The sequence below is a fragment of the Ostrea edulis genome, chromosome 6, assembly GCF_947568905.1.
Source record: "Ostrea edulis chromosome 6, xbOstEdul1.1, whole genome shotgun sequence".
Taxonomy (NCBI): Eukaryota; Metazoa; Mollusca; class Bivalvia; order Ostreida; family Ostreidae; genus Ostrea; species Ostrea edulis.
Genome location: NC_079169.1, coordinates 50,414,148 through 50,434,461, shown reverse-complemented (window position 1 = coordinate 50,434,461; position 20,314 = coordinate 50,414,148). Strand labels below are relative to the sequence as shown.

General features: G+C 35.8%; 1 protein-coding gene across 2 annotated transcripts in view; it reads right to left on the bottom strand.

The window, feature by feature from the left end:
- Positions 1 to 1,354: 1,354 nt before the first annotated feature.
- LOC125683704 (cullin-1-like) overlaps positions 1,355 to 20,314 on the bottom strand; it is a 30,662-nt gene continuing 11,702 nt past the window's right edge. For both annotated transcript variants that reach the window (XM_048925139.2, XM_048925140.2), the window contains exons 8-20: positions 19,973 to 20,103; positions 18,747 to 18,854; positions 17,706 to 17,812; positions 17,052 to 17,100; positions 15,477 to 15,608; positions 13,654 to 13,777; positions 11,424 to 11,506; positions 10,487 to 10,618; positions 8,989 to 9,081; positions 8,549 to 8,664; positions 8,182 to 8,287; positions 6,118 to 6,231; positions 1,355 to 3,606 (exon numbers count right to left, since the gene is read on the bottom strand). In XM_048925139.2, the coding sequence (XP_048781096.1) occupies positions 3,526 to 3,606; positions 6,118 to 6,231; positions 8,182 to 8,287; positions 8,549 to 8,664; positions 8,989 to 9,081; positions 10,487 to 10,618; positions 11,424 to 11,506; positions 13,654 to 13,777; positions 15,477 to 15,608; positions 17,052 to 17,100; positions 17,706 to 17,812; positions 18,747 to 18,854; positions 19,973 to 20,103 (1,376 nt within the window). In that variant the 3' untranslated portion in view covers positions 1,355 to 3,525. The remainder of the gene's footprint in view (positions 3,607 to 6,117; positions 6,232 to 8,181; positions 8,288 to 8,548; positions 8,665 to 8,988; positions 9,082 to 10,486; positions 10,619 to 11,423; positions 11,507 to 13,653; positions 13,778 to 15,476; positions 15,609 to 17,051; positions 17,101 to 17,705; positions 17,813 to 18,746; positions 18,855 to 19,972; positions 20,104 to 20,314) is intronic.

The window sequence follows — 20,314 nt, the reverse complement described above, 5'->3', positions numbered from 1 at the left end:
CAAACTGATGTGTACACATCTGTTGTAATGGTAGTTATGCGTTATTATTGATTGTATATTGTTTAACGTCCCGTCCGAAAAATTTTCCTATTAAGCGCTCTGTCCTGGTAAATGCATGCGTTGTTGCTTAGATCTTCGGCACCAGGACTAGTCAAAAGACACAAAGTGCAACAATTGCACAATCTCAGGCCTTTCCCGCAAGCGGAAAAACAACCTCGAATGTGTCCTAGTAACCTTCATTTTATATCAAATCAGAATATGACAATAAAAATTATAATTGTTCATTTTGCCCAGTTAATATTTGCTAGAAACGATGAGATCCCCCCCCCCCCCCCCCCCTTATAAGTCTGTAAACATGTTCAATAATCACAACTAGCGACTTCAACCCTGATTAGAAACGTCCATTGTTACAATTTCGTACTTCCGGAGAACGTTATACAATCAAGACGTCATTTCCGGACCCCAATAAGTTGCGATTGAAAAAGCAAAACGGATTTCCGCTCACTTTCCCCTGGCATCTGATCTCATAGAGAGAAGAGGAATGGTAGCCACACCGACTTCATTTTTTTACTCAGAATTCCGTCAATAAGATTTGTGTACCACAGAGCTAGGCGCTCTTGAAAGCGAGACATTCTAATTGGGTACTATTCGTTGTTCTAGGGCTTAATCAACCAGTCCCGTTAAGATAAATTTAACGGTGTATAGGGTACCTGAAGTGATTTTATTTTGCCCCCTTTTTTTTTGGTGCGGTCCTTCTAAACAGAGTACGCTGGTAAAATTTTATAATTCAAAGCAATATTAAACCGCTTTATTGCAAGTGTTGCTACTTTAGTTTAACCAAATATTATTATCTGGAATATAGTGTCTATGTTTTCACTATTTTAGGAAATATTTCGAGGTATCGTATTATTTATTGTTTGATCCCTATCGACGTTAATGACAGATGTCAATGTGTTATTTGTGTATTCTCATTAATCTTCTTGTGAGCTAAGAAAATTTCGGGGACAAAACACGATATTCAAGAAGTCGAAAATTAGGGGGGCGAAAAGGGGAGAGAACGTAAAGATAGAAGAAAAAAAACCGGTCGCTAAACTGCGAGTTATATTGTCTTTTCGCTCCGAAATAACGAGAAGACGACAAAGGCACACACGAGTCACCGTGTAATTCAGTTACGATGAGACGACTTTTATTCTATAACCAACATCGTTGCGTCGAGGGACCCCCCTCCCCCCCCCCCCAAAAAAAAATCCCACACCATAACAACACCCGACACTTGCAGTAAGTCATAGATTTGTTTTCATGCCTAAATGAAAAAAAAGTCTGCTACTTCAAAGAAGAAAACCCAACACTTGAATAGAAGCCAATACTTTATTGACGTCGTTCTATATAATGCAATTCGTTCTCAGCGATATCCTAATTCATCATTCCGCATTTACTTCCGTCTCCGAGAACATGAAAAATTGTAACAGATCAACAAATTATGACACAATTCAGTGCTGACACAAAGATTACATGTATTCTCATTTAGAACCGACAAAATAAATTTTCCCATCTCTCAAAGAGAAACAGTATTTATGGATGAAGTCATGCAATTTGATCAGAGATAATCTTTACCTGTCGAGATAATAATTTAGTCTCGTGAGAACATGTGAACTTAAATATAAAGTGTTGTCAACTGTTACGTCACATTAATGGCTGCACTAAGTCAGCCTCTCAGAAACATTTTATGTTTGGTGGAGACATGCATGAACATATAAAAACAAAGGGACACAGACACGCCCACACTTCTCACGGAACACGCCCATCTTTTTCACTGTCGTACTTAATACATATTGTGTGTGCAAACAAATATTTTTAAAAAATCTATTCTAATGTTCCCCATGTGAAACAGAAATGTTTCAGAATTAAAGTAACAATTTAATTTTTCTTACCAAAACATCAAACACTCAATTGCGATATTCCTTCAATATACTTATGTGCATTTATAAAACTACAGGTAAAGAAAAAAAAAAAAAAGAAAAAGTTAAATCGTCATCAAATTTAAAATTCAAGTTGAAGGCATTTTCTCTCTCTGACCTGGGTATAAGTGTAAGAAGTTGATTATTGTATTGACTATTTTCCCCTATATTTCTTTTATACATACTTCAATAAAATGTTTGCAATTAATCATAAATGGTCTTGCATGATAAACACTGACAAGTCAGAAAGTTTTAAGGTGTGTGTGTGTGTGTCTGTTACTGTCATGAAGACTATTATAATATATTTGTGACAAAGTCCTTAAGGAGGAATGACACACCAGAGAAATCCGATAAGAATGGAAAAAGAAGGATATGTACTGCAGTACAATAATATTCTGAATTTGAAAACTTTCAAATTTACCTTCTTTAGTTAAAAAAATTGCGGTTTTAGTGGAAAGTAATCTGAAAAAAAAATTGAAAATCTCTGCTAGACTCGAACCTACGATCTACCGATCAGCAGTTGACACTTTAACCTAATGAGTTACCCAGCTAGGCATTTAGATTTAACAGGAATATACAAGTGTTGCTGATATTTACATTTTCATTTATGTTTCAAAAGGAAGTCGCCATTATGACATTGTGTTATTCCTCCTTAAGATGAGATTTATATTTTCGCAAGACCTAAAGAATTCTAACAATGCACGAATTCCGTCTACAAATGTAACTGTAGTAATCATGATAACAGACAGAACTTTGAAAGTCTCACAAATATCTTCTTTTATCCTCAATTCACGAAACAGAGAAATAAAATCATCATTCCAACATTATGGTAATGAACATTTGGTCACACATATTTTACCTTGCACCCCCTCAAAAAAAAAAAAATCACAGAAATAACTCGGGTAGTGTGACATCAGACTTCCTTGTCTTCATCTGTTGCTGTATGTATGAGCTTCATGTCTGACACACAAATATATAAACACTAATCTGCACGCGAAATATCACAAGTCAATGCACATAATAAATTCTTACTTATCAAACATGCTTTAAAAACAATATGCTATATCAACTATCGTTAAAATGAGGAATTATATCAACAAAATTCTGTCCAGTCTTTTTGACGAACAAAATACAAATTACATATTAATGCACTGACTTTAATTAATGCACAGTTGATAAGTTCCTGTGGCAAGCACTTGTTGATTTTGCAGTTTTTCTGGACAGAAACCTCCCCGACTCAGATCTGCACCAATCTACCAGAACTGTCTAGCGTCATTACAAAGTATAAACACAGATTTTCTCAGTCAATAAATAAAATTTCTTTGTACATAAATGGCATAATCCTCCAACATTCTCCAGAAAACGAAAATATTAAATTTTTCCCTCTGTGGAATAAAAAAAACAAACCCCAGAAAGAATGATAGAATGTTGTGACCTTTCTGTCACAGAAATCCAGGTCACTGGAGTGTCGTGTGATAGCTCTGGGCGATATTGTTAACTTGTTGTCAGTGAATCGCCTGGGCTGCTCCAGCCAGGTAACACGATGAAGATTTCTAACAAACGCAACTCATGCCAGGTAGCTATATGTATCTTTTTGCCCTTCCACTCGTTCCAAATACTCCTTCTCGATCAAAATGTCTATGCATTTCTGTCACAAAAAGAAAAAAACATTTCGTCATTATACACATCATAAGGATTTTCGTTCTAGTAAGTGGGGATAAGTTTCTTGCTTATTCAGCTTCCAACAAAACTTGCCATCCACATCTAATCACTCCACCCATTTTTTATGTAAAAATTCAGGCATTTAATTTTTTAATTTCTGATAATGCATGAAGGAGTAACAATATATTCTGTATCATTAATTATTGAATTTTGCTCCTGTATAAGTGGTTATTTACATTGGGGGTTAAGTACGCGTTTTTGCACTCCAACATTACATATGTGGGAAAAATATGCGGCAACTGAATATATTATTCAAATATCTATAACTATACATGTGGGGGAAATTGACATGCTTATTACATGACACGTAAATATTTACGCAGTATTAAGTCTTCCCCGGAAGACATGTGTCGCCTGCTAGTTCATTCTATATGTAATATATCACGTATAATGTTGAAAAAGTAAATTATTCAAATGGTTTTTGTCAGTTTAATACTCCTTTTAAAGGTTTTGAGAATTACTAAACATTCTTTAACGATAACTGAATTGAAATTGAAAGATGAGACATTATTATGCAATGGAATTTGTGGGAGAATCTGTTTGAAATTAAGACATTTATTAAATGTAGACTGAATGAAAACATATGTTTGAAAATATGTCCTTCAGTTAATCATAAAATAAAATCTTCAGCAAAAAATGTTTTTGCTGTAAAAAATTCTAAGTCCCGGCAAACAGGAAGTTGATAAGCGACAGATTCGAAAATGTCTTACACAATACAGTTGGCCACACTGATGCTCTGTGCCAAATATCAGGGAGTTGCCCCATGTGGTTCTTGATAAAAGTGTGACAGAAATTTTTTGTGACGACGACGACGCCAGACAGTGATCCCTATATGTCGCCACTGCGTGTAACGCAGGCGACACAATAACTATACATGTGGGGGAAATTGACATGCTTCTTACGTGACACGTAAATATTTAAAACTATACATGTGGGGAAAATTGACATGCTTATTACGTGACATGTAAATAACCACTTTTACAGTATCTCGATCATTGATGTTTTGAAGTTAGTTGGGAGTCTAAGCTACATGTACATTTCCTTCAATATGACATTGTATTTTAACCTCTGTATCTCAAACTCTCAGATATCTCAAAGTCGTTTCTCCACCCTATTGATTCTGAGAAAACAAGGTTTAACTGTAGTTTAAAGTCATGGCAATCTGAGGTTAGATTAAAAGTAGAAGATTACAATACACATCTTGTTTTATTAATTAGCTCACAGCCATTTAAATCTGATCTCATAGTAACAGTACATCAATATATTTTATTAGCTTTAGTAATCAGTTTACAACCATCAAAATCTGACTTGGATTTCTTGAAAAAAAAAAGATCAATTAAAGAACAGAAATGGCCGGTTTGCTTTAAAATATGTTACCGATCACAGAGACAGCAGTATAAAACAAACTGGAAAAATGACATATTAAATGTAGAATTTAAAAAACAACAACCAGAAGCACTCTTAAAATGGCACATGTATATCTTCAATGATTTTATAACATCTATAATGTACAAGGTCTGAAAAATGTTAAGTAAAAGATGTAAGAGGAGTTGGTTACACAAAGTAGGTACCCAGCTTAAAAAATGACAAAGTTCAACAACATCATGTCATGTAAATTTTTCAAAGAATGTCCGATCACTTCCATAAAAGACACATGCACATTGTCAATGCTTCCAAAACAGCTGTACAAGGTCTGAAGGATGTCAAATGAATGCTGTAAGAGGAGTTGATGACAAAAATAGGTAATGTCTATTCAAGACATCCTTAAAAAATTATAAAGTCCAACTACATGTAAATTTTGTCGAAAAATGTTTGATCACTTTCAAAAAGACACATGCTCATCTTCAATGTACAGTATCCATAACAATTGTACAAAGTTTGAGGAACGTTAAGTAGGAGGTGTGAGAGAAGTTCTTTACACAAAATAGGTAACGTCTATTCCAGAAATGCTTAAAATTGACAACATGCACATCTTCAATGTATCCATAACAATTGTACAAAGTTTAAAAACATCAAGTTAGAGGTGTGAGAAGAGTTGATTACATGAAATAGGTACATGTACTGTCTATTCAAGACATGTTTAAAAAATGACTAAATTCAACTACCTGTAAATTTTTCGAAAAATGTCTGATCACTTTCGAAAGCCATATACACATCTTCAATGTATCCATAACAACGGTACAAAGTTTGAGGAACATCAAGTTAGAGGTGTGAGAGGAGTCAATTACACAAAATAGGTACCCTATTACAGGGACGCCCACCCGTCATTCACCATTCTATAAGCCATTTGCACGTTATGCAACCAGATCAAAAATCTCTCAAATGTAAGTTTGAGTTTTCTTCTTTTATTTGAACAATCCAAGTTTTGCCCCGCCCTGAGAAATTCATCCCTGATCTCTTAGTGTCAATAAGTCTTTTGATTAACGAGACTACTTACCTTTATTACAGGTACTCTGGGTTTGAATCGGGAGGAAAGCTGATTAAGAACCTCGGCCAATAACTGTTGGTGTTTTAAAACCTTCCTCATTTTCATAATACGCACAATAGCAGCCTGAAATATAGAAACACAGTCATAATATGCACTATGGCAGCATGAAATATAAAAAATTGTCTAAATATGTAAGCATTTTATGCATTAACAATAGGCTTTAAAAGAAGGTACTACATTGTGAATTGTCTACAGTCATTTCATCTGGAAGTCAATCTTTACAAGACCTGCTTATGAAACATGTCCACCCCTTCCTCTGATTGGGAATCAATATTTAGAAAACATTAGGAAATGAATACCAATACAGGTTATTTACTAGGGATATTCAATTTGTCAATGAAGTTTGATGACACCTAGTAAAATGTTTTTGAAGTTACTGGTTGGACTTGAATGAAGCCTCATGACCTTTGACCTGAAAATTAACAGGTCACTTTTTGGTCCTGACCAACCTACTTGATGACCTATCAGTATAAGGGTTCTTCAGTTATTTGACAGATAGCAGCTTCTTTACAGACGCTAGAATATCTGTAACCTTTGTTTGACTTTTTGACCAAAAAATCAATGAGGGTCATCTACTAGTCACGACCAACTTGCCTACAAAGTTTGATGACCAATGGACAAAAAAATCTGTGACTTGAGAACAGTTCGAGAAATAATCGTACATGTATGTTTGTATTAGCCACGAGAGTAATACTTTCCTTCTTTCAATGGCTGATGTTGAGATATTCCAACAAATTGAAAATTTACTGGGATTGAGATTACACCCAAAATAAAAATATTGTGGAATCATTACAATTCATGGTGGCTTAATTTTCGTGGCATTCGTGGGTACCCCTAAACCACGAATTTACATCCTCAACGAATAAAGACAACTATTTACATTCCAGAGTTACCTTTCTTACAAATATATAAATCCAACGAAATTACATCCCCATGAAGCCGTAAAAATTAAGCAATCCACGAAAATTGGCCCCCACAAATTTAAATGATTCTACAGTACATGTTATCTTATCACTTAATTGAAAGTCTTCATATACTGCAGTATATTTCAAAGACATGACTTCCATGGTGATCCGGGTTAGAATAGGTCCTCAGTACTCCTTGCTTGTCGTAAGAGGCTACTAAATGGGGTGGTCCTTAAGATGAGACCACAATAACCTGTCACAGCAGGTGTGGCACAATAAAAGTCCCTCCCTGTTCAAAGGCCATAAGCATCGAGCATAGGCTTAAATTTTGCAGCCATTCAACGGCAATAGTGATGTCTCTACATGAGTGAAAGATTCTCGAGAGGGACGTTCAACAATATACAATCAATTAAAAACATGATTTGAAAGAACTAATTTTTTGCCCTCTTGAACTCTCCAACTCACCGTCCTCTCTGACTCCTGGTGTCCCCCGTCACACTACACACTTATATAAGTAATTTCTGTCCTCTCTAACTCGTGGTCTCTCACCACTACAGACCTGTATAAGTAATTTTCTGTCCTCTCTAACTCGTGGTCCCTCACCACTACAGACCTGTATAAGTAATTTTCTGTCCTCTCTAACTCGTGGTCCCTCACCACTACAGACCTGTATAAGTAATTTTCTGTCCTCTCTAACTCGTGGTCCCTCACCACTACAGACCTGTATAAGTAATTTCCTGTCCTCTCTAACTCGTGGTCCCTCACCACTACAGACCTGTATAAGTAATTTTCTGTCCTCTCTAACTCGTGGTCTCTCACCACTACAGACCTGTATAAGTAATTTCCTGTCCTCTCTAACTCGTGGTCTCTCACTACTACAGACCTGTATAAGTAATTTTCTGTCCTCTCTACCTTGTGGTATCCCCCGTCCCACTACAGACCTATGTAAGTAATTTTCTGTCCTCTGTAACTCGTGGTCTCCCACTACAGACCTATATAAGTAATTTTCTGTCCTCTCTACCTCGTGGTGTCCCCCATCCCACTACAGACCTATGTAAGTAATTTTCTGTCCTCTCTAACTCATGGTATCCCCTGTCCCACTACATACCTGTATAAGTAATTTTCTGTCCTCTTCTATGTGTTTGTGTGTTGTCTCTTGTTCCAATTTCACTTCTGTTTTTAGAGGCACATTGATGTTCACACGTAACTTTTTACTGCAAAATTCAAGAGACATTGAATATTAACATTCCTCATCTCTGTGTCAACATTCCAATGCACAGACATCATTACGGACACAAAAGATCAATATACAGAGAAAAATAATGGTGAAACTCAAAATGGAAAGCATTAACTTTGCACCATCATCTTTATTCATAAATAACCTACATCAACTAAGTATGTCCTAGTATGACATCCAGACAACCCCCCACCCCTCACCATGTAAATTCAAACTGCCATATTTCACTTTTTCTTACTTTTTGTATCCAAAGAACAGTTCGAGTGCGGATGAAGGTCGAAGGTCATTCTCATCATCGTCACACACCAGTAATTTAACTTTTAATAAAATCTGTAATACCTGAAGCAGTGTCTCCTGTAAGATAAAATTCATTCTTTAAAAGAGATTCTACATTCTCCATAAAAACAATTTCTTTTTATGTGCAATCTAGTAAATTTTTATCGGTTTCCATTTCACAGTGCTTTTAAAACAATACATTAGATTAAGAAATATCAACCTTTGTTTTGATTATAGAAATCTCACATTAAACATTTATTTTGATTCTAAAAATCTCTCTCTAAACATTTGTTTTAATTATGGAAATCTCGTACTAAACATTTCTTTTGATCATAGAAATCTCACACAAAACATTTGTTTTAATTATAGAAATCTCACTCTAAACATTTATTTTTTACTCACAGTTTTCAGCTGGGTTGTCTCCTCCAACTGTTGCATTGTCAGTTTGTTCACCGTGTTGTACTGCAACAACACAGCCATTTGATATGTTGATGCCTGTTAATAACAAAACAACGTCAGTTTGTTTACCGTGTTGTTGCTTGTCCTTGGGTTGCACAATCTATGCTATATACAGATGGTTGCATAAACTACACTGTTGTGCCTCTTAATGAAACCCTAACCCTTGATGAGAACTAAAAAGAACTTTCCCCAATATATTTCAAAGCAAATCTTTAAACCCAAACTGTGGTCCATCCTGCTCACAAGGGCCATATTGTAAACAAACTTGAATCGAACAATTTCAGAGGAAGTAAAAAATCTGAAAGATGACAACAGACGAAGTTCACTTTACACAGTTTGTTTGCAGTGTTGTATTACAGCAAAAAATGTCTAATGGTTGGCACAATTATTTAACGGGTTACCTGTAGCATATAGCAGTTCGAACCATCATTTATTGGCTAGCTGTGGCGGTTTGAAACATTATTTAATGGTTACCTGTAGCATGTAGCGGTTCGTACCATTATTTAATGGTTACCTGTAGCGGTTCGTACAATTATTTAATGGTTACCTGCAGTGTGTAGCGGTTCTTACCATCATTTAATGGTTACCTGTAGCGGTTCGTACCATTATTTAATGGTTACCTGCAGTGTGTAGCAGTTCTTACCATCATTTAATGGTTACCTGTAGCGGTTCGTACCATTATTTAATGGTTACCTGTAGCGATTCGTACCATTATTTAATGGTTAACAGTAGCATGTAGTGTTTTTTTTAATTACTATTATTTAATGGTTACCAGAAGCATGTAGTGGTTTTTACCATTATTTAATGGTTACCAGTAGCGTGTAGTGTTTTTTAAAACCAGTCTATGCGAAAGACATCGGACCGTCGGACCTGACCGATGTGCAATGCCTCAGGTCCGATGTGTCATTTTTTACACCGGACCGGAATGTCCGATGTCTCAGTATTCGGTTTTAAGCTTTATTATTTTGACGCAGAGTCAATTAAATGTTTGTTATAAGTAAAAAATATCACACAAATCCAAATACGTAAATGAATGTGATTAAACCGCATGGACCGTCTAAAGTATTATGCGGGAGGGATCCCTGGTATAGTATTACTAGTATAATAAATAAGATTTCCTTGGTTTTGCATTTTCACGTGTTTCTCTTTTTTACATTAGGTTTCTCGGTCTGACAAAATTTGGTTCGGTCCGGTGTGTTCATTGATTACACAGGACCGAATGTCCTGTGTGGTCCAAAAAACTTTCGTATAGACTGTTAAACCATTATTTAATGGTTACCAGAAGCGTGTAGTGGTTTTTACCATTATTTAATGGTTACCAGTAGCGTGTAGTGGTTTTTACCATTATTTAATGGTTACCAGAAGCGTGTAGTGGTTTTTACCATTATTTAATGGTTACCAGAAGCGTGTAGTGGTTTTTTTACCATTATTTAATGATTACCTGTAACGTGTAGCGGTTCTTGAAGCAGTGAGTGACCACCTCCCCCTTGGAATGATGGTACAGCCAGTTCAGCTTGCGTCCACTGTGTCGATTGTTATAAAAACATGTAAACCGCTGGAAACTTCTCTCAAGCTGTTAAGAAAAGCAAAATAAACAAGATGTACTGTGAGTAATGCTCACTAAGAATACCCCCCCCCCCCCTAAGGGTGTTGTTAATATGTATAAATTACCTCTTTCCTGAGTGTAAAAATATGGTATGCATTTGTAGAAGAAAATGGAAGTATCCGAACACAAATCCATGGCATAAACCTATAATTTTGACCTTGAAATCAAAGGTCAAGGTCATAAAGAGGTCATGAATGTACATGACACATCGTCTCATGGTGATACACTCATGTGTCAAATATGATATGCCTATGTCAAAGAACAAAGAAGTCATGGCCCTGACACAAATCCATTGTAAAAACCTTTACTTTTGACCTTGAGGTCAAGGGTCAAGGTCATATAGAGGTCATGAAGGTACTTGACACATCATCTCATGGTGATCTACCTGTGTTCCCAATATGGTATGCCTAAGTCAAAGAACAAAGAAGTTATGGCCCGGACACGAATCTGCACAGACAGACAGACGGACGGACAGAGTGATTCCTATATACCCCCCAGAACTTCGTTCGGGGGGTATAAATATTCCAAATACAAAACAAGAATAATTCAAACAGAAAAGCATTTTTAACACATACAAACACCCCTTCCTGCATCATAGACTGATTCACCATACATTCAGGTTCCCCCCATTAACTTTCGCAATAGGCTTACCCTGATCACTAAGGATCAATTCCTGGGCATTTCATTGCTAGAAATATATGAGAAAACTTAAGACCACAAAAGAAATATTGATTTTACAAATTAAAATATAACTGCCTGCTGTTACACGTACCTCTTGAGGAAGAACAAAAGTACAGTCACAGGATTGCTGAAATGGCCACGACCCAGAGCTCAACACTTGGATGCTGAAGTCAACTGAAACAAATAAACCACAATATCTAATGTCAACAACTGCCACCCAGAGCATGATACTACAGCCAAACACAGTACATACATGTAATTATGTCAACTGTAAATCTAATATCAACTATGTCAACTGTAAATCTAATATCAACTATGTCAACTGTAAATCTAATATCAAAGTAAGGAAAACATTTTAGACAGTATCTTTCTTGATACAGTAAAGATCACTTCATCTTCGCTAGCCAAGTGTTTACGATCTGCTCTGCTTTTCTACAACCCTTGGCTGCGCTAGAAGGATTTTTGTAGCTTTGAGTGGTGTCCTCTAGCAGATGGAGAAAACAAAGTCTGCTTGGATTATATCATGTTCAACCAATGAAAATGCGTTTTTCAACTACACTTTGTGTGTTGTTCAAATAAAAATGACTGCACCCACTGAGTTGCACGATGTTATATGCAAAGCCTCATGGCACAGTCTACACACCGCCATGTTGTATGAAGATTGAAAATCTGATTAAATGAAAGTGTTTTGAAGACAATGACTAATTGTTTACAAATCCATCGTCTTGCACGTGGTGTAACGTAACACAAATCATGCAGGGGACTTGGCCTGCATCCAATCATATGCTGAAAATTGTTGACACGAAATTGTACTAACGCAGCCAAAAGTTGTAGAGAAGTGGAGCGGATCGTAATCAGCTAGCGAAGACGAGATCAGTCAGGTAAAAAAAAAAAGCCCTGGTGGTTAGGCTTAAAATAAAAATTGATTTGTTTGATGTACTCCGACCAACCCATGAAATTTGCCCCGACCCGATCATTTTTTCCGCACTTGGAAATTTTATTTTTTATTTGCTCCCTGGAAAATAGACATTCTTCGAATTAGTATTAAACTTGATGCCATTTTTTTTTTATTATTTGGACTAGTTGTTTTACAGAATTCTTGTTATCAAAATGTCCTTAGGGCGTCTTTCGGTTCTACTTTCACTTTGATAATGACCATTTGTTAATCCAGGAACTTTTCAAACACTTTTCTATGTGAACGATCAAATATACCGCATCACAGCTCCAAATTACCACATTATCTACCAACAAGATAGAACAAGGAGCTATGAACTCCCCCATCGAGGCCTGATCGTATTTATGTACAAAACTTTGAAAGCCATGTTATTTAGATAAAAAATCACGTGGGATAGCGCACCAAAATTATGACGGACCACGAGTTAGCGCTTAAGTTGATGGTATATATTCCTGAAAAGGCACGCACATTATTTTGATATGGGATTATCTAAATGTTATGACAATTTAATAGGTAAACGTCACTTTTACTTTGCTCTTAAACTGAGACACACGAATGGAACACGATCGTCACAACAATTTGAACGATGCGGGAAAGTCGGCAACTTATTGTAAATTCCTGTCATCATGCAATTCACTTGGATATTCATGGATCACATTAAAGTGTTTAAGTGATTGCTATTATGAATGTCAGAATCGACCGGAGGTAACAAAAAGGGGTGTTAATTTATTTATTAACAACTGTAGAGGTCCTCATCCGTGACGAATGCAAAACGTCCTGAGTAAATTTCAGGAGACATTGGAAGGTTTACGTGTATTATATACAATGTGTACAAAATGAATGTTCTAAACTCTATTCTGTCTGGCAGCGTTATGTGTTTAATGAAAACATAAGAAAATTTGTAAATCTGATTTAAAAAAAAAAATAATAAAAAAAAAAAAATTCTGACTTACCTACCCGACTTCAAAAATGTGGGTCGGAGTACATCAAACAAAATTTTTTTTAATGATGGCCTTATAAAACTTTTACCGTACTCATACTCAAACGAGTTTGTTTTGAGTACAACTCTGAGTAAGCTTCGAAACATACTCGAAAATCTTGGGCATGTACTCCATTTGAAAATGCGAATGATTTTATAAAAGTTTTATATATCCTTCACTTTTGACTACGAGTACAATTTCGAACACAGAGTTTGAGTTACAAATGTAAGAGTATGAAAACGTGCTCAAGAAAGTTTTATAACCTCCAGGCCTGTACTAAGGACTCCCTGCTCCTCATTTACTATCCCTTTCTTAATACAGTGAAGATCAGTTGGGTAAAATAAAAATGAGTACTCAGTACAAAGGGTTCTCTGGTTCCCACTTACTATCCAGCGGCTCTTCTGAGGTCTTTTTGAGATGTTCCCTGAACTGGTCATTCAGCTCCTTGCTGACGCTAACATCCTGGAACATTCTCTGGAGTTTGGACGTATACTCGAATCCGCAAGCTTGCTGTAATCACAAAAAACATATGCTTACAGTTCAAATCTAATTACCTCTTCCCTAACAGGGTTACAAATATCATTTTCCATCCATATGTAATTCTTCATAAATCTACTTCAGACAGCGATGTGCAATTACTATTGCCCAACACCTGGGGCCTCTGATTGTAGAAGTTGGACAAGCAAAAAATAATGATGTAATTAGCCTGTTGGGCTAATTAATTAAAAATATGAAAGTAAACCTCTCATTTGTTGTAAAACTGTCACTATGACGTCAACGAGTATATGTACAATTTATCTTTGTTGCCAAATGATGAAATCAAGATCTTCAACCCATTTTAATGTATTGTGCATTGATAATAGTCCAGGTTTTTTTAGGGCCTGTAGGGGGCCGAAGTAAGGCCCCATTCCCAACGCTAAATAGCAGGTATTTTCCCCAATTTTTGCTTTCAATTTAGTCTAATTATTTCATAATGCAATGGCATAGGTTTTTTCCCCAACTTCTTTGAATGAAACATTTTTCCAAATTTCAAGCAAATGTTGCTATTTTTTCCCAATTGAAAAGGCCCAGTCCCCTGATATCAAGACCTTATAAAAGAAAACCTGCAGTCAGTTCAGTCACAAAATGGAGAAGCATCTGGAGTTTCCAGGGGTCCATGTTTGCCCTATTCTCCATTTTGTATTCCTTAAATGTCTTCATTATCTTTACCTTTTTTTTCCACCTGACAATTATGAAGAGAAAACGTGTGCTGGATTGAAACAGTGGACAATGCCACATGACTGTTGTTATACTCTGACAAGGAGAAAAGTCTCAAGCAATGAAAGTACTTATAAAAGTTTCCAGAGATTGTGAATTTTGAAGATCCAGGGAAATTCTATAATTTTCTTGAAAGTTGTTCATATTTCGTGTAAAAAGTATGAAAAAACATGCATAATCTGAATAATTCACCACTTGGCCAGATTTGTTGATTAACACTAAATGATATGAAACTGACCACTGTTTGTGTATTTACATGTATTTCAACCTGTATGTATCAACGCCATTTCTAAACCTTTTCTAGTATTACTTATAGCAGTCCACGGGTTAGTAAACTGACAATCTTTGGCCAATAACTTTGTTGCTGCCAACAGCCACAGGGCTAGAAGCTAATTTTGTTTCAATTGCACATCCCTGTTTATGCATATATACATAAGTGACAATCATTCTCCATTGCTTTATAAAATTAGGAATATATACACCGATCCTGAGACAGACAGAAGGTCTGAGTTTCAACACTTGGTGGACGAAGCGCTTAGCAGCCATCTAAATGGCGCTGTATCAGGTTCAAAACTAAAATACAAGTCATTCCGGCAAGCTTGGCTAAAAAATTAGGTTGCCTGAAACAATTTTAACATGCCAAAAATTTACAAAGGAAAATCAACTGGAAGAGAATGTTGGGAAATAATACATGTACACTCATTAACTTGAGAACTGTTCTGGATCCGACCAGACACCATGGAATTCCAACGTATACAAATGTGCATGATTTGAACTTCTACGAAATCACAATCGTTGTTTTTGAATCAAAGGCTCATCATATTTGTTATGGTGAAATTACAAGTGGTCAGTCAGATGAATTGTACTTGATTTTAGGTCATCCCACTCGGGGTTTTTTTTTTTGGGACGACCTTGATATGAAATTTCCGAGCCTCGCTGCGTGTATACTCACCTTCAGCTTTGAGATCATGCTGGCTTCGGCATCGTCGCTGGCCGACATGTGCTGGACCAAGCGCTTGGCCAACATCTTACTGTAGAATTTCTGGAACACATCTTTATCCTCAATGTACTTGAACACAATCATCTGGAAAAAGGATATAACTACCATCATTCTCGTCCATAATACCAAACAATAAGCCCACCCATAATAATAATAAACAATAGGCCCATCCATAATATTAAACAATAAGCCCATCCATAATATTACACAACAGGCCCATCCATAATATTACACAATAGGCCCATCCATAATATTACACAACAGGCCCATCCATAATATTACACAACAGGCCCATCCATAATATTACACAACAGGCCCATCCATAATATTACACAATAGGCCCACCCAAAATATCAAACAATAGGCCCATTCATAATATCAAACAATAGGCCCATTCATAATATTACACAAGAGGCCCATCCATAATATTACACAACAGGCCCACCCAAAATATCAAACAATAGGCCCATTCATAATATCAAACAATAGGCCCATTCATAATATTACACAATAGGCCCATCAATAATATTACACAATAGGCCCATTCATAATATTAAAAAATAGACCCATTCATAATATTAAACAATAGGCACACCCCTAATATCAAGCAATAGGCCCATCCATAATATGACACAATAAGCCCATTCATAATATTAAACAATAGGCCCATGACATGCATTGCTCATATCAGGAGTTGCTTATCTGTAACACTTAAAGGGACTGATTTATGATTTCCCCCAAAATTTTGTTTTTCACTTTAAATGATCAAAATATAGTCTAATATGTTTAAAAGGTTTCACAAAAAATTAAAGTCATATATCATGGCAGAGGCTCATTATAGTTTTATTATTTGTTTTGAAAACAAAGACTGGGGTCTACTATTTACAAAGTTTTCAAAATAAATGTATATTGATTCAAGTTTATTATATATATCACATTTCAAGTATACTTTAAGTGAAATGTGTCATTAAAAAGTTGAATTGTGTTTGTGCAAAATTAATATTTCATTGGTTTGTTTGTAAACATAAAAAAAACTCAAGTATTTGTTTACATAACAGAGTTAAGAATAAAATACTGTTCTTATCCTTGCATTCAGAAGGTCCAAATTTTGGGTCATCGCTCACCTAATGGCCCCACCTTAACTCCAGGGGCCGTGATTTGAACAAATTTGAATCTGCACTGTCAGGAAGTTTTTACGTAAATGTAAACTTCTCTGGCCCAATGTTTCTTTAGAGAAGATTTTCTCTATAAATATGTATGTAAAACTTTGATGGATCCCCTATTGTGGCCTCAACCCCCCCCCCCCCCCCCCCCCCAAAGGGAGGGGCATGATTTTTACAAACTTGAATTGAATTTGCACTATGTCGGGAAGCTTTCGTGCATATATACACTTTCCTGGCCAAGTGGTTCTTGAGAAGATTTTAAAAGATTTTCCGTATATATTTGTCCGTAAAACTTTGGTAGTGGCTCCATCCTAACCCTAGGGCCATGGTTTTAACAAACGTGTTAAAAGAAAAAGTTACCAACCACTTGATTAAGAGTGTCCTCTAATTCTGCTTCCTCTGGATTCTTGGAACTGTTTAATCACAAAAAATAAACACAATCAATAATTCACTACACATATATTTAAGGAGTAAAATGCACATTATATATTATAACTTTAATGTTGAAAAGATATGGGGTCTGCTTAAGGATGGGTTCACTTACAGCATAAAACTGGCCCTAAATTCTTATCTATATACATGTAAAAATATCTTTAAGAAGGCCAAGAACCACATGTATTTTTTTTTTTTTTTTAGGTGTTTTGCTTTAGAGTGTGTGAACCACAACCATACTGGAGGTGTGTTAAATTTCAAACCTTAATGTTACAAATATATGGAAACAGTTTTGGTTCATGCAATGCACACGATTTCTAAATGTATAAATACCTTTAAACTTTATGTTTTGCGCAATTATCGAGGAGACGGTAAAAAAAAAAAAAACCTCCAACTTTGTGATTTCATAATCCAAACAAGTAATAATTATTGGGGGCCAAGTATTTTCCAGTTTTGTTTCTGACTATTTTAACATGGAATTCAGTGATTTCACATCAACTGAGGACTGAATAAATATCAGGGCTGGATATGGCTATTTTTGACCCCTGACCTTTCACAGACCATTTTGTCTAGACTTCATACTTACCTTTTCTTTAACAACAGATCACAATATCTAGCCAGAAGCTCAGGAGATTTACTGGACGAGTTTGCCATTTTTGTCACTGAGTTACAATTTATAAACCTTCCACAAGCCTACAAACGAAATATCAATTCAGTGAGCTTTGAGGTATAGCATAAAGCATGTTGGAATTAGTTCAAACACCCCCCACCCCCCCCTTCCAACAAGTTAGAGTCTCAGTTAACATCCCTTATATACTAAGCAGTGCCAAGTCAAAAGTATCTCACTGTGAACCTCTAGCATGCTGTAGTACCCACCCCTCTAACCCAACCAAATCTTAAGAATGCGAAAAATGCCAACAGAACAATTAATGTAACTGTAAATGAATTTAAATAAAAGAAAACTTCTATTTAAATGATCATATTGTATTTACAACTTCTTTTCCCCATATTTTTTATACAGATGAACTAGTCATTTAAGAAAATATATTTGTTATAACGTATGGCATTTTATTATCAATGCTGGTCAACATTTTCTATAATGCTGGTTGATATTTTGTATCATTAGTCCTGGTCAACATTTTCTCTTATTAGTCCCGATCAACATTTTCTCTTATTAGTCCTGGTCAACATTTTATATCATCAATGCTGGTCAACATTTTCTCTTATTAGTCCTGGTCAACATTTTCTCTTAATAGTCCTGGTCAACATTTTAAATCATCAATGCTGGTCAATATTTTCTATAATTAGTCCTGCTGAACATTTCATATCATCAATGCTGGTCAACATTTTCTCGTATTAGTCCTGGTCAACATTTTATAACATCAATGCTGGTCAACATTTTCTCTTATTAGTCTTGGTCAACATTTTCTCTTAATAGTCCTGGTCAACATTTTATATCATCAATGCTGGTCAACATTTTCTATTATTAGTCCTGGTCAACATTTTCTATTAATGATTCTGCTCAAGGTTTACAGTTGTTAATGTTGGTCAACATTTTCTATTATTTTGTATTGTTTATGGTGATGATTATTCTCTGTTGCTGGTTGAACATTACTGCTGGTCTAACCTTGTCAAGAGCTGCCACAAATCCAGCATCATTACTGAAGGCTGTCATAACGAGGGCGTGGTATTTCTTGTGCACATCAAGTATGGTCTGAACATACATCTTAGGATCCTGTAGAAAGAGAAAGGCAACAACTTCACAAAAAGAAAATTAAATACAGATATTGCATGCAAAATCTAACAAAACAGGCTGATTTTCTATTCACATGCAGAACAGTAAAACTGTACATTTGGGTATGTCATGAACCTTTCTTATTCTCATGGTTTATACAGATCACAAGCTCTCAAAGATTTGGGTATATCACAACCTTTCTATCATGGTTTGAACAGACCATGAGCCCACAAAGATTTGGTCCTGCCTCAATGACTTTTCAAGAATGCAGATTACAATAAACAAATAACATGGCAGACATGCTGAATGCAAAGCAGAGTCCAAAATGGTATAAATCTTAGCTTGAATTGTAATTAACTTGGGTGCTTAACATCAAATTGGCATATTCCATCCAGATTCAATCTGAAGTATTGAAATTGCATACAATTTGAATAATTCACTTAAAGTATGTCATTAAAAATTTTGTCTTTCAAGTGTAAGGAACCTTGCAGGTCTGGGCCAACTTCAAATCGCAGGATCCACCCAAAGAAACGGTCACACAAAAGAAATCTATGGTCACAACTACATGCAAATAACTGCTTGTTTTTTAATATCATGAAATAGGATTTTCTGAGTTTGTGTTTAAAATGAATAAAACCAAGGGTGTCTTGGTATTCTTATTTGAATGCATGTTTAGAAATGTCAAGTCCTTGTTAGAAAAAATGTACAATTTTACAGTTTCTTCTACAATCTTTTACATTGAAACATTTAGCAATTTAAAGATTTATATGATATTGCCAACAGCGAAAGAGTCCTTTCTTCGGCAATGTTTGAACTTTTCTGTTTTCAGAATAAGATTTGGAGTAAACAAACAAAGAAAACAACACACTTTATCATTTTTACCCCAAAGTTTTCTTTTAGGGTCATATTTTTTTGTATTGTCCCTGCATCTCCCACCAAAGTGAAAGTAATTTCCCTACCTACCAACCCAGCAGTATCAGGTGTGGGTCGACAATGTAAAACCAACAATTATTTAATCGAGGTCTTGTGTAGAAAAACATCCGACTAAATTTCTCGATCCAAAATACATTTCTCGGAGGTCGCTACCCTCGGTTGTAGATTAGTCTATGTGGACTTACATTGAGGGCTGAGTCCCCACATTTGTCGATGGCTGCGATCCCCTGGTTGTAGATGTGAGTTTCCAGCAAGCTTTTAAGCTGCCCTAATCCATCCTGAATCCTGGAAACCAACTGGTACATCCGACCAAGGTCTGAAACGACAAATGAATGCAACAGTATATCACTACTGGTAGCGGACATGAGTTTCACAATCTCAATAGAGATTTTGTGGGGAAGGAAGCCTCTGCATAACCAAGACTTGGCTGGTATTGAGCACTCTAGAGAAAAATAAGATATCTACCTATTCAATTCTCCATGTTCTTCCAAGAAGTCATTCTCTAGCACATGCAAAATGAATCTGAA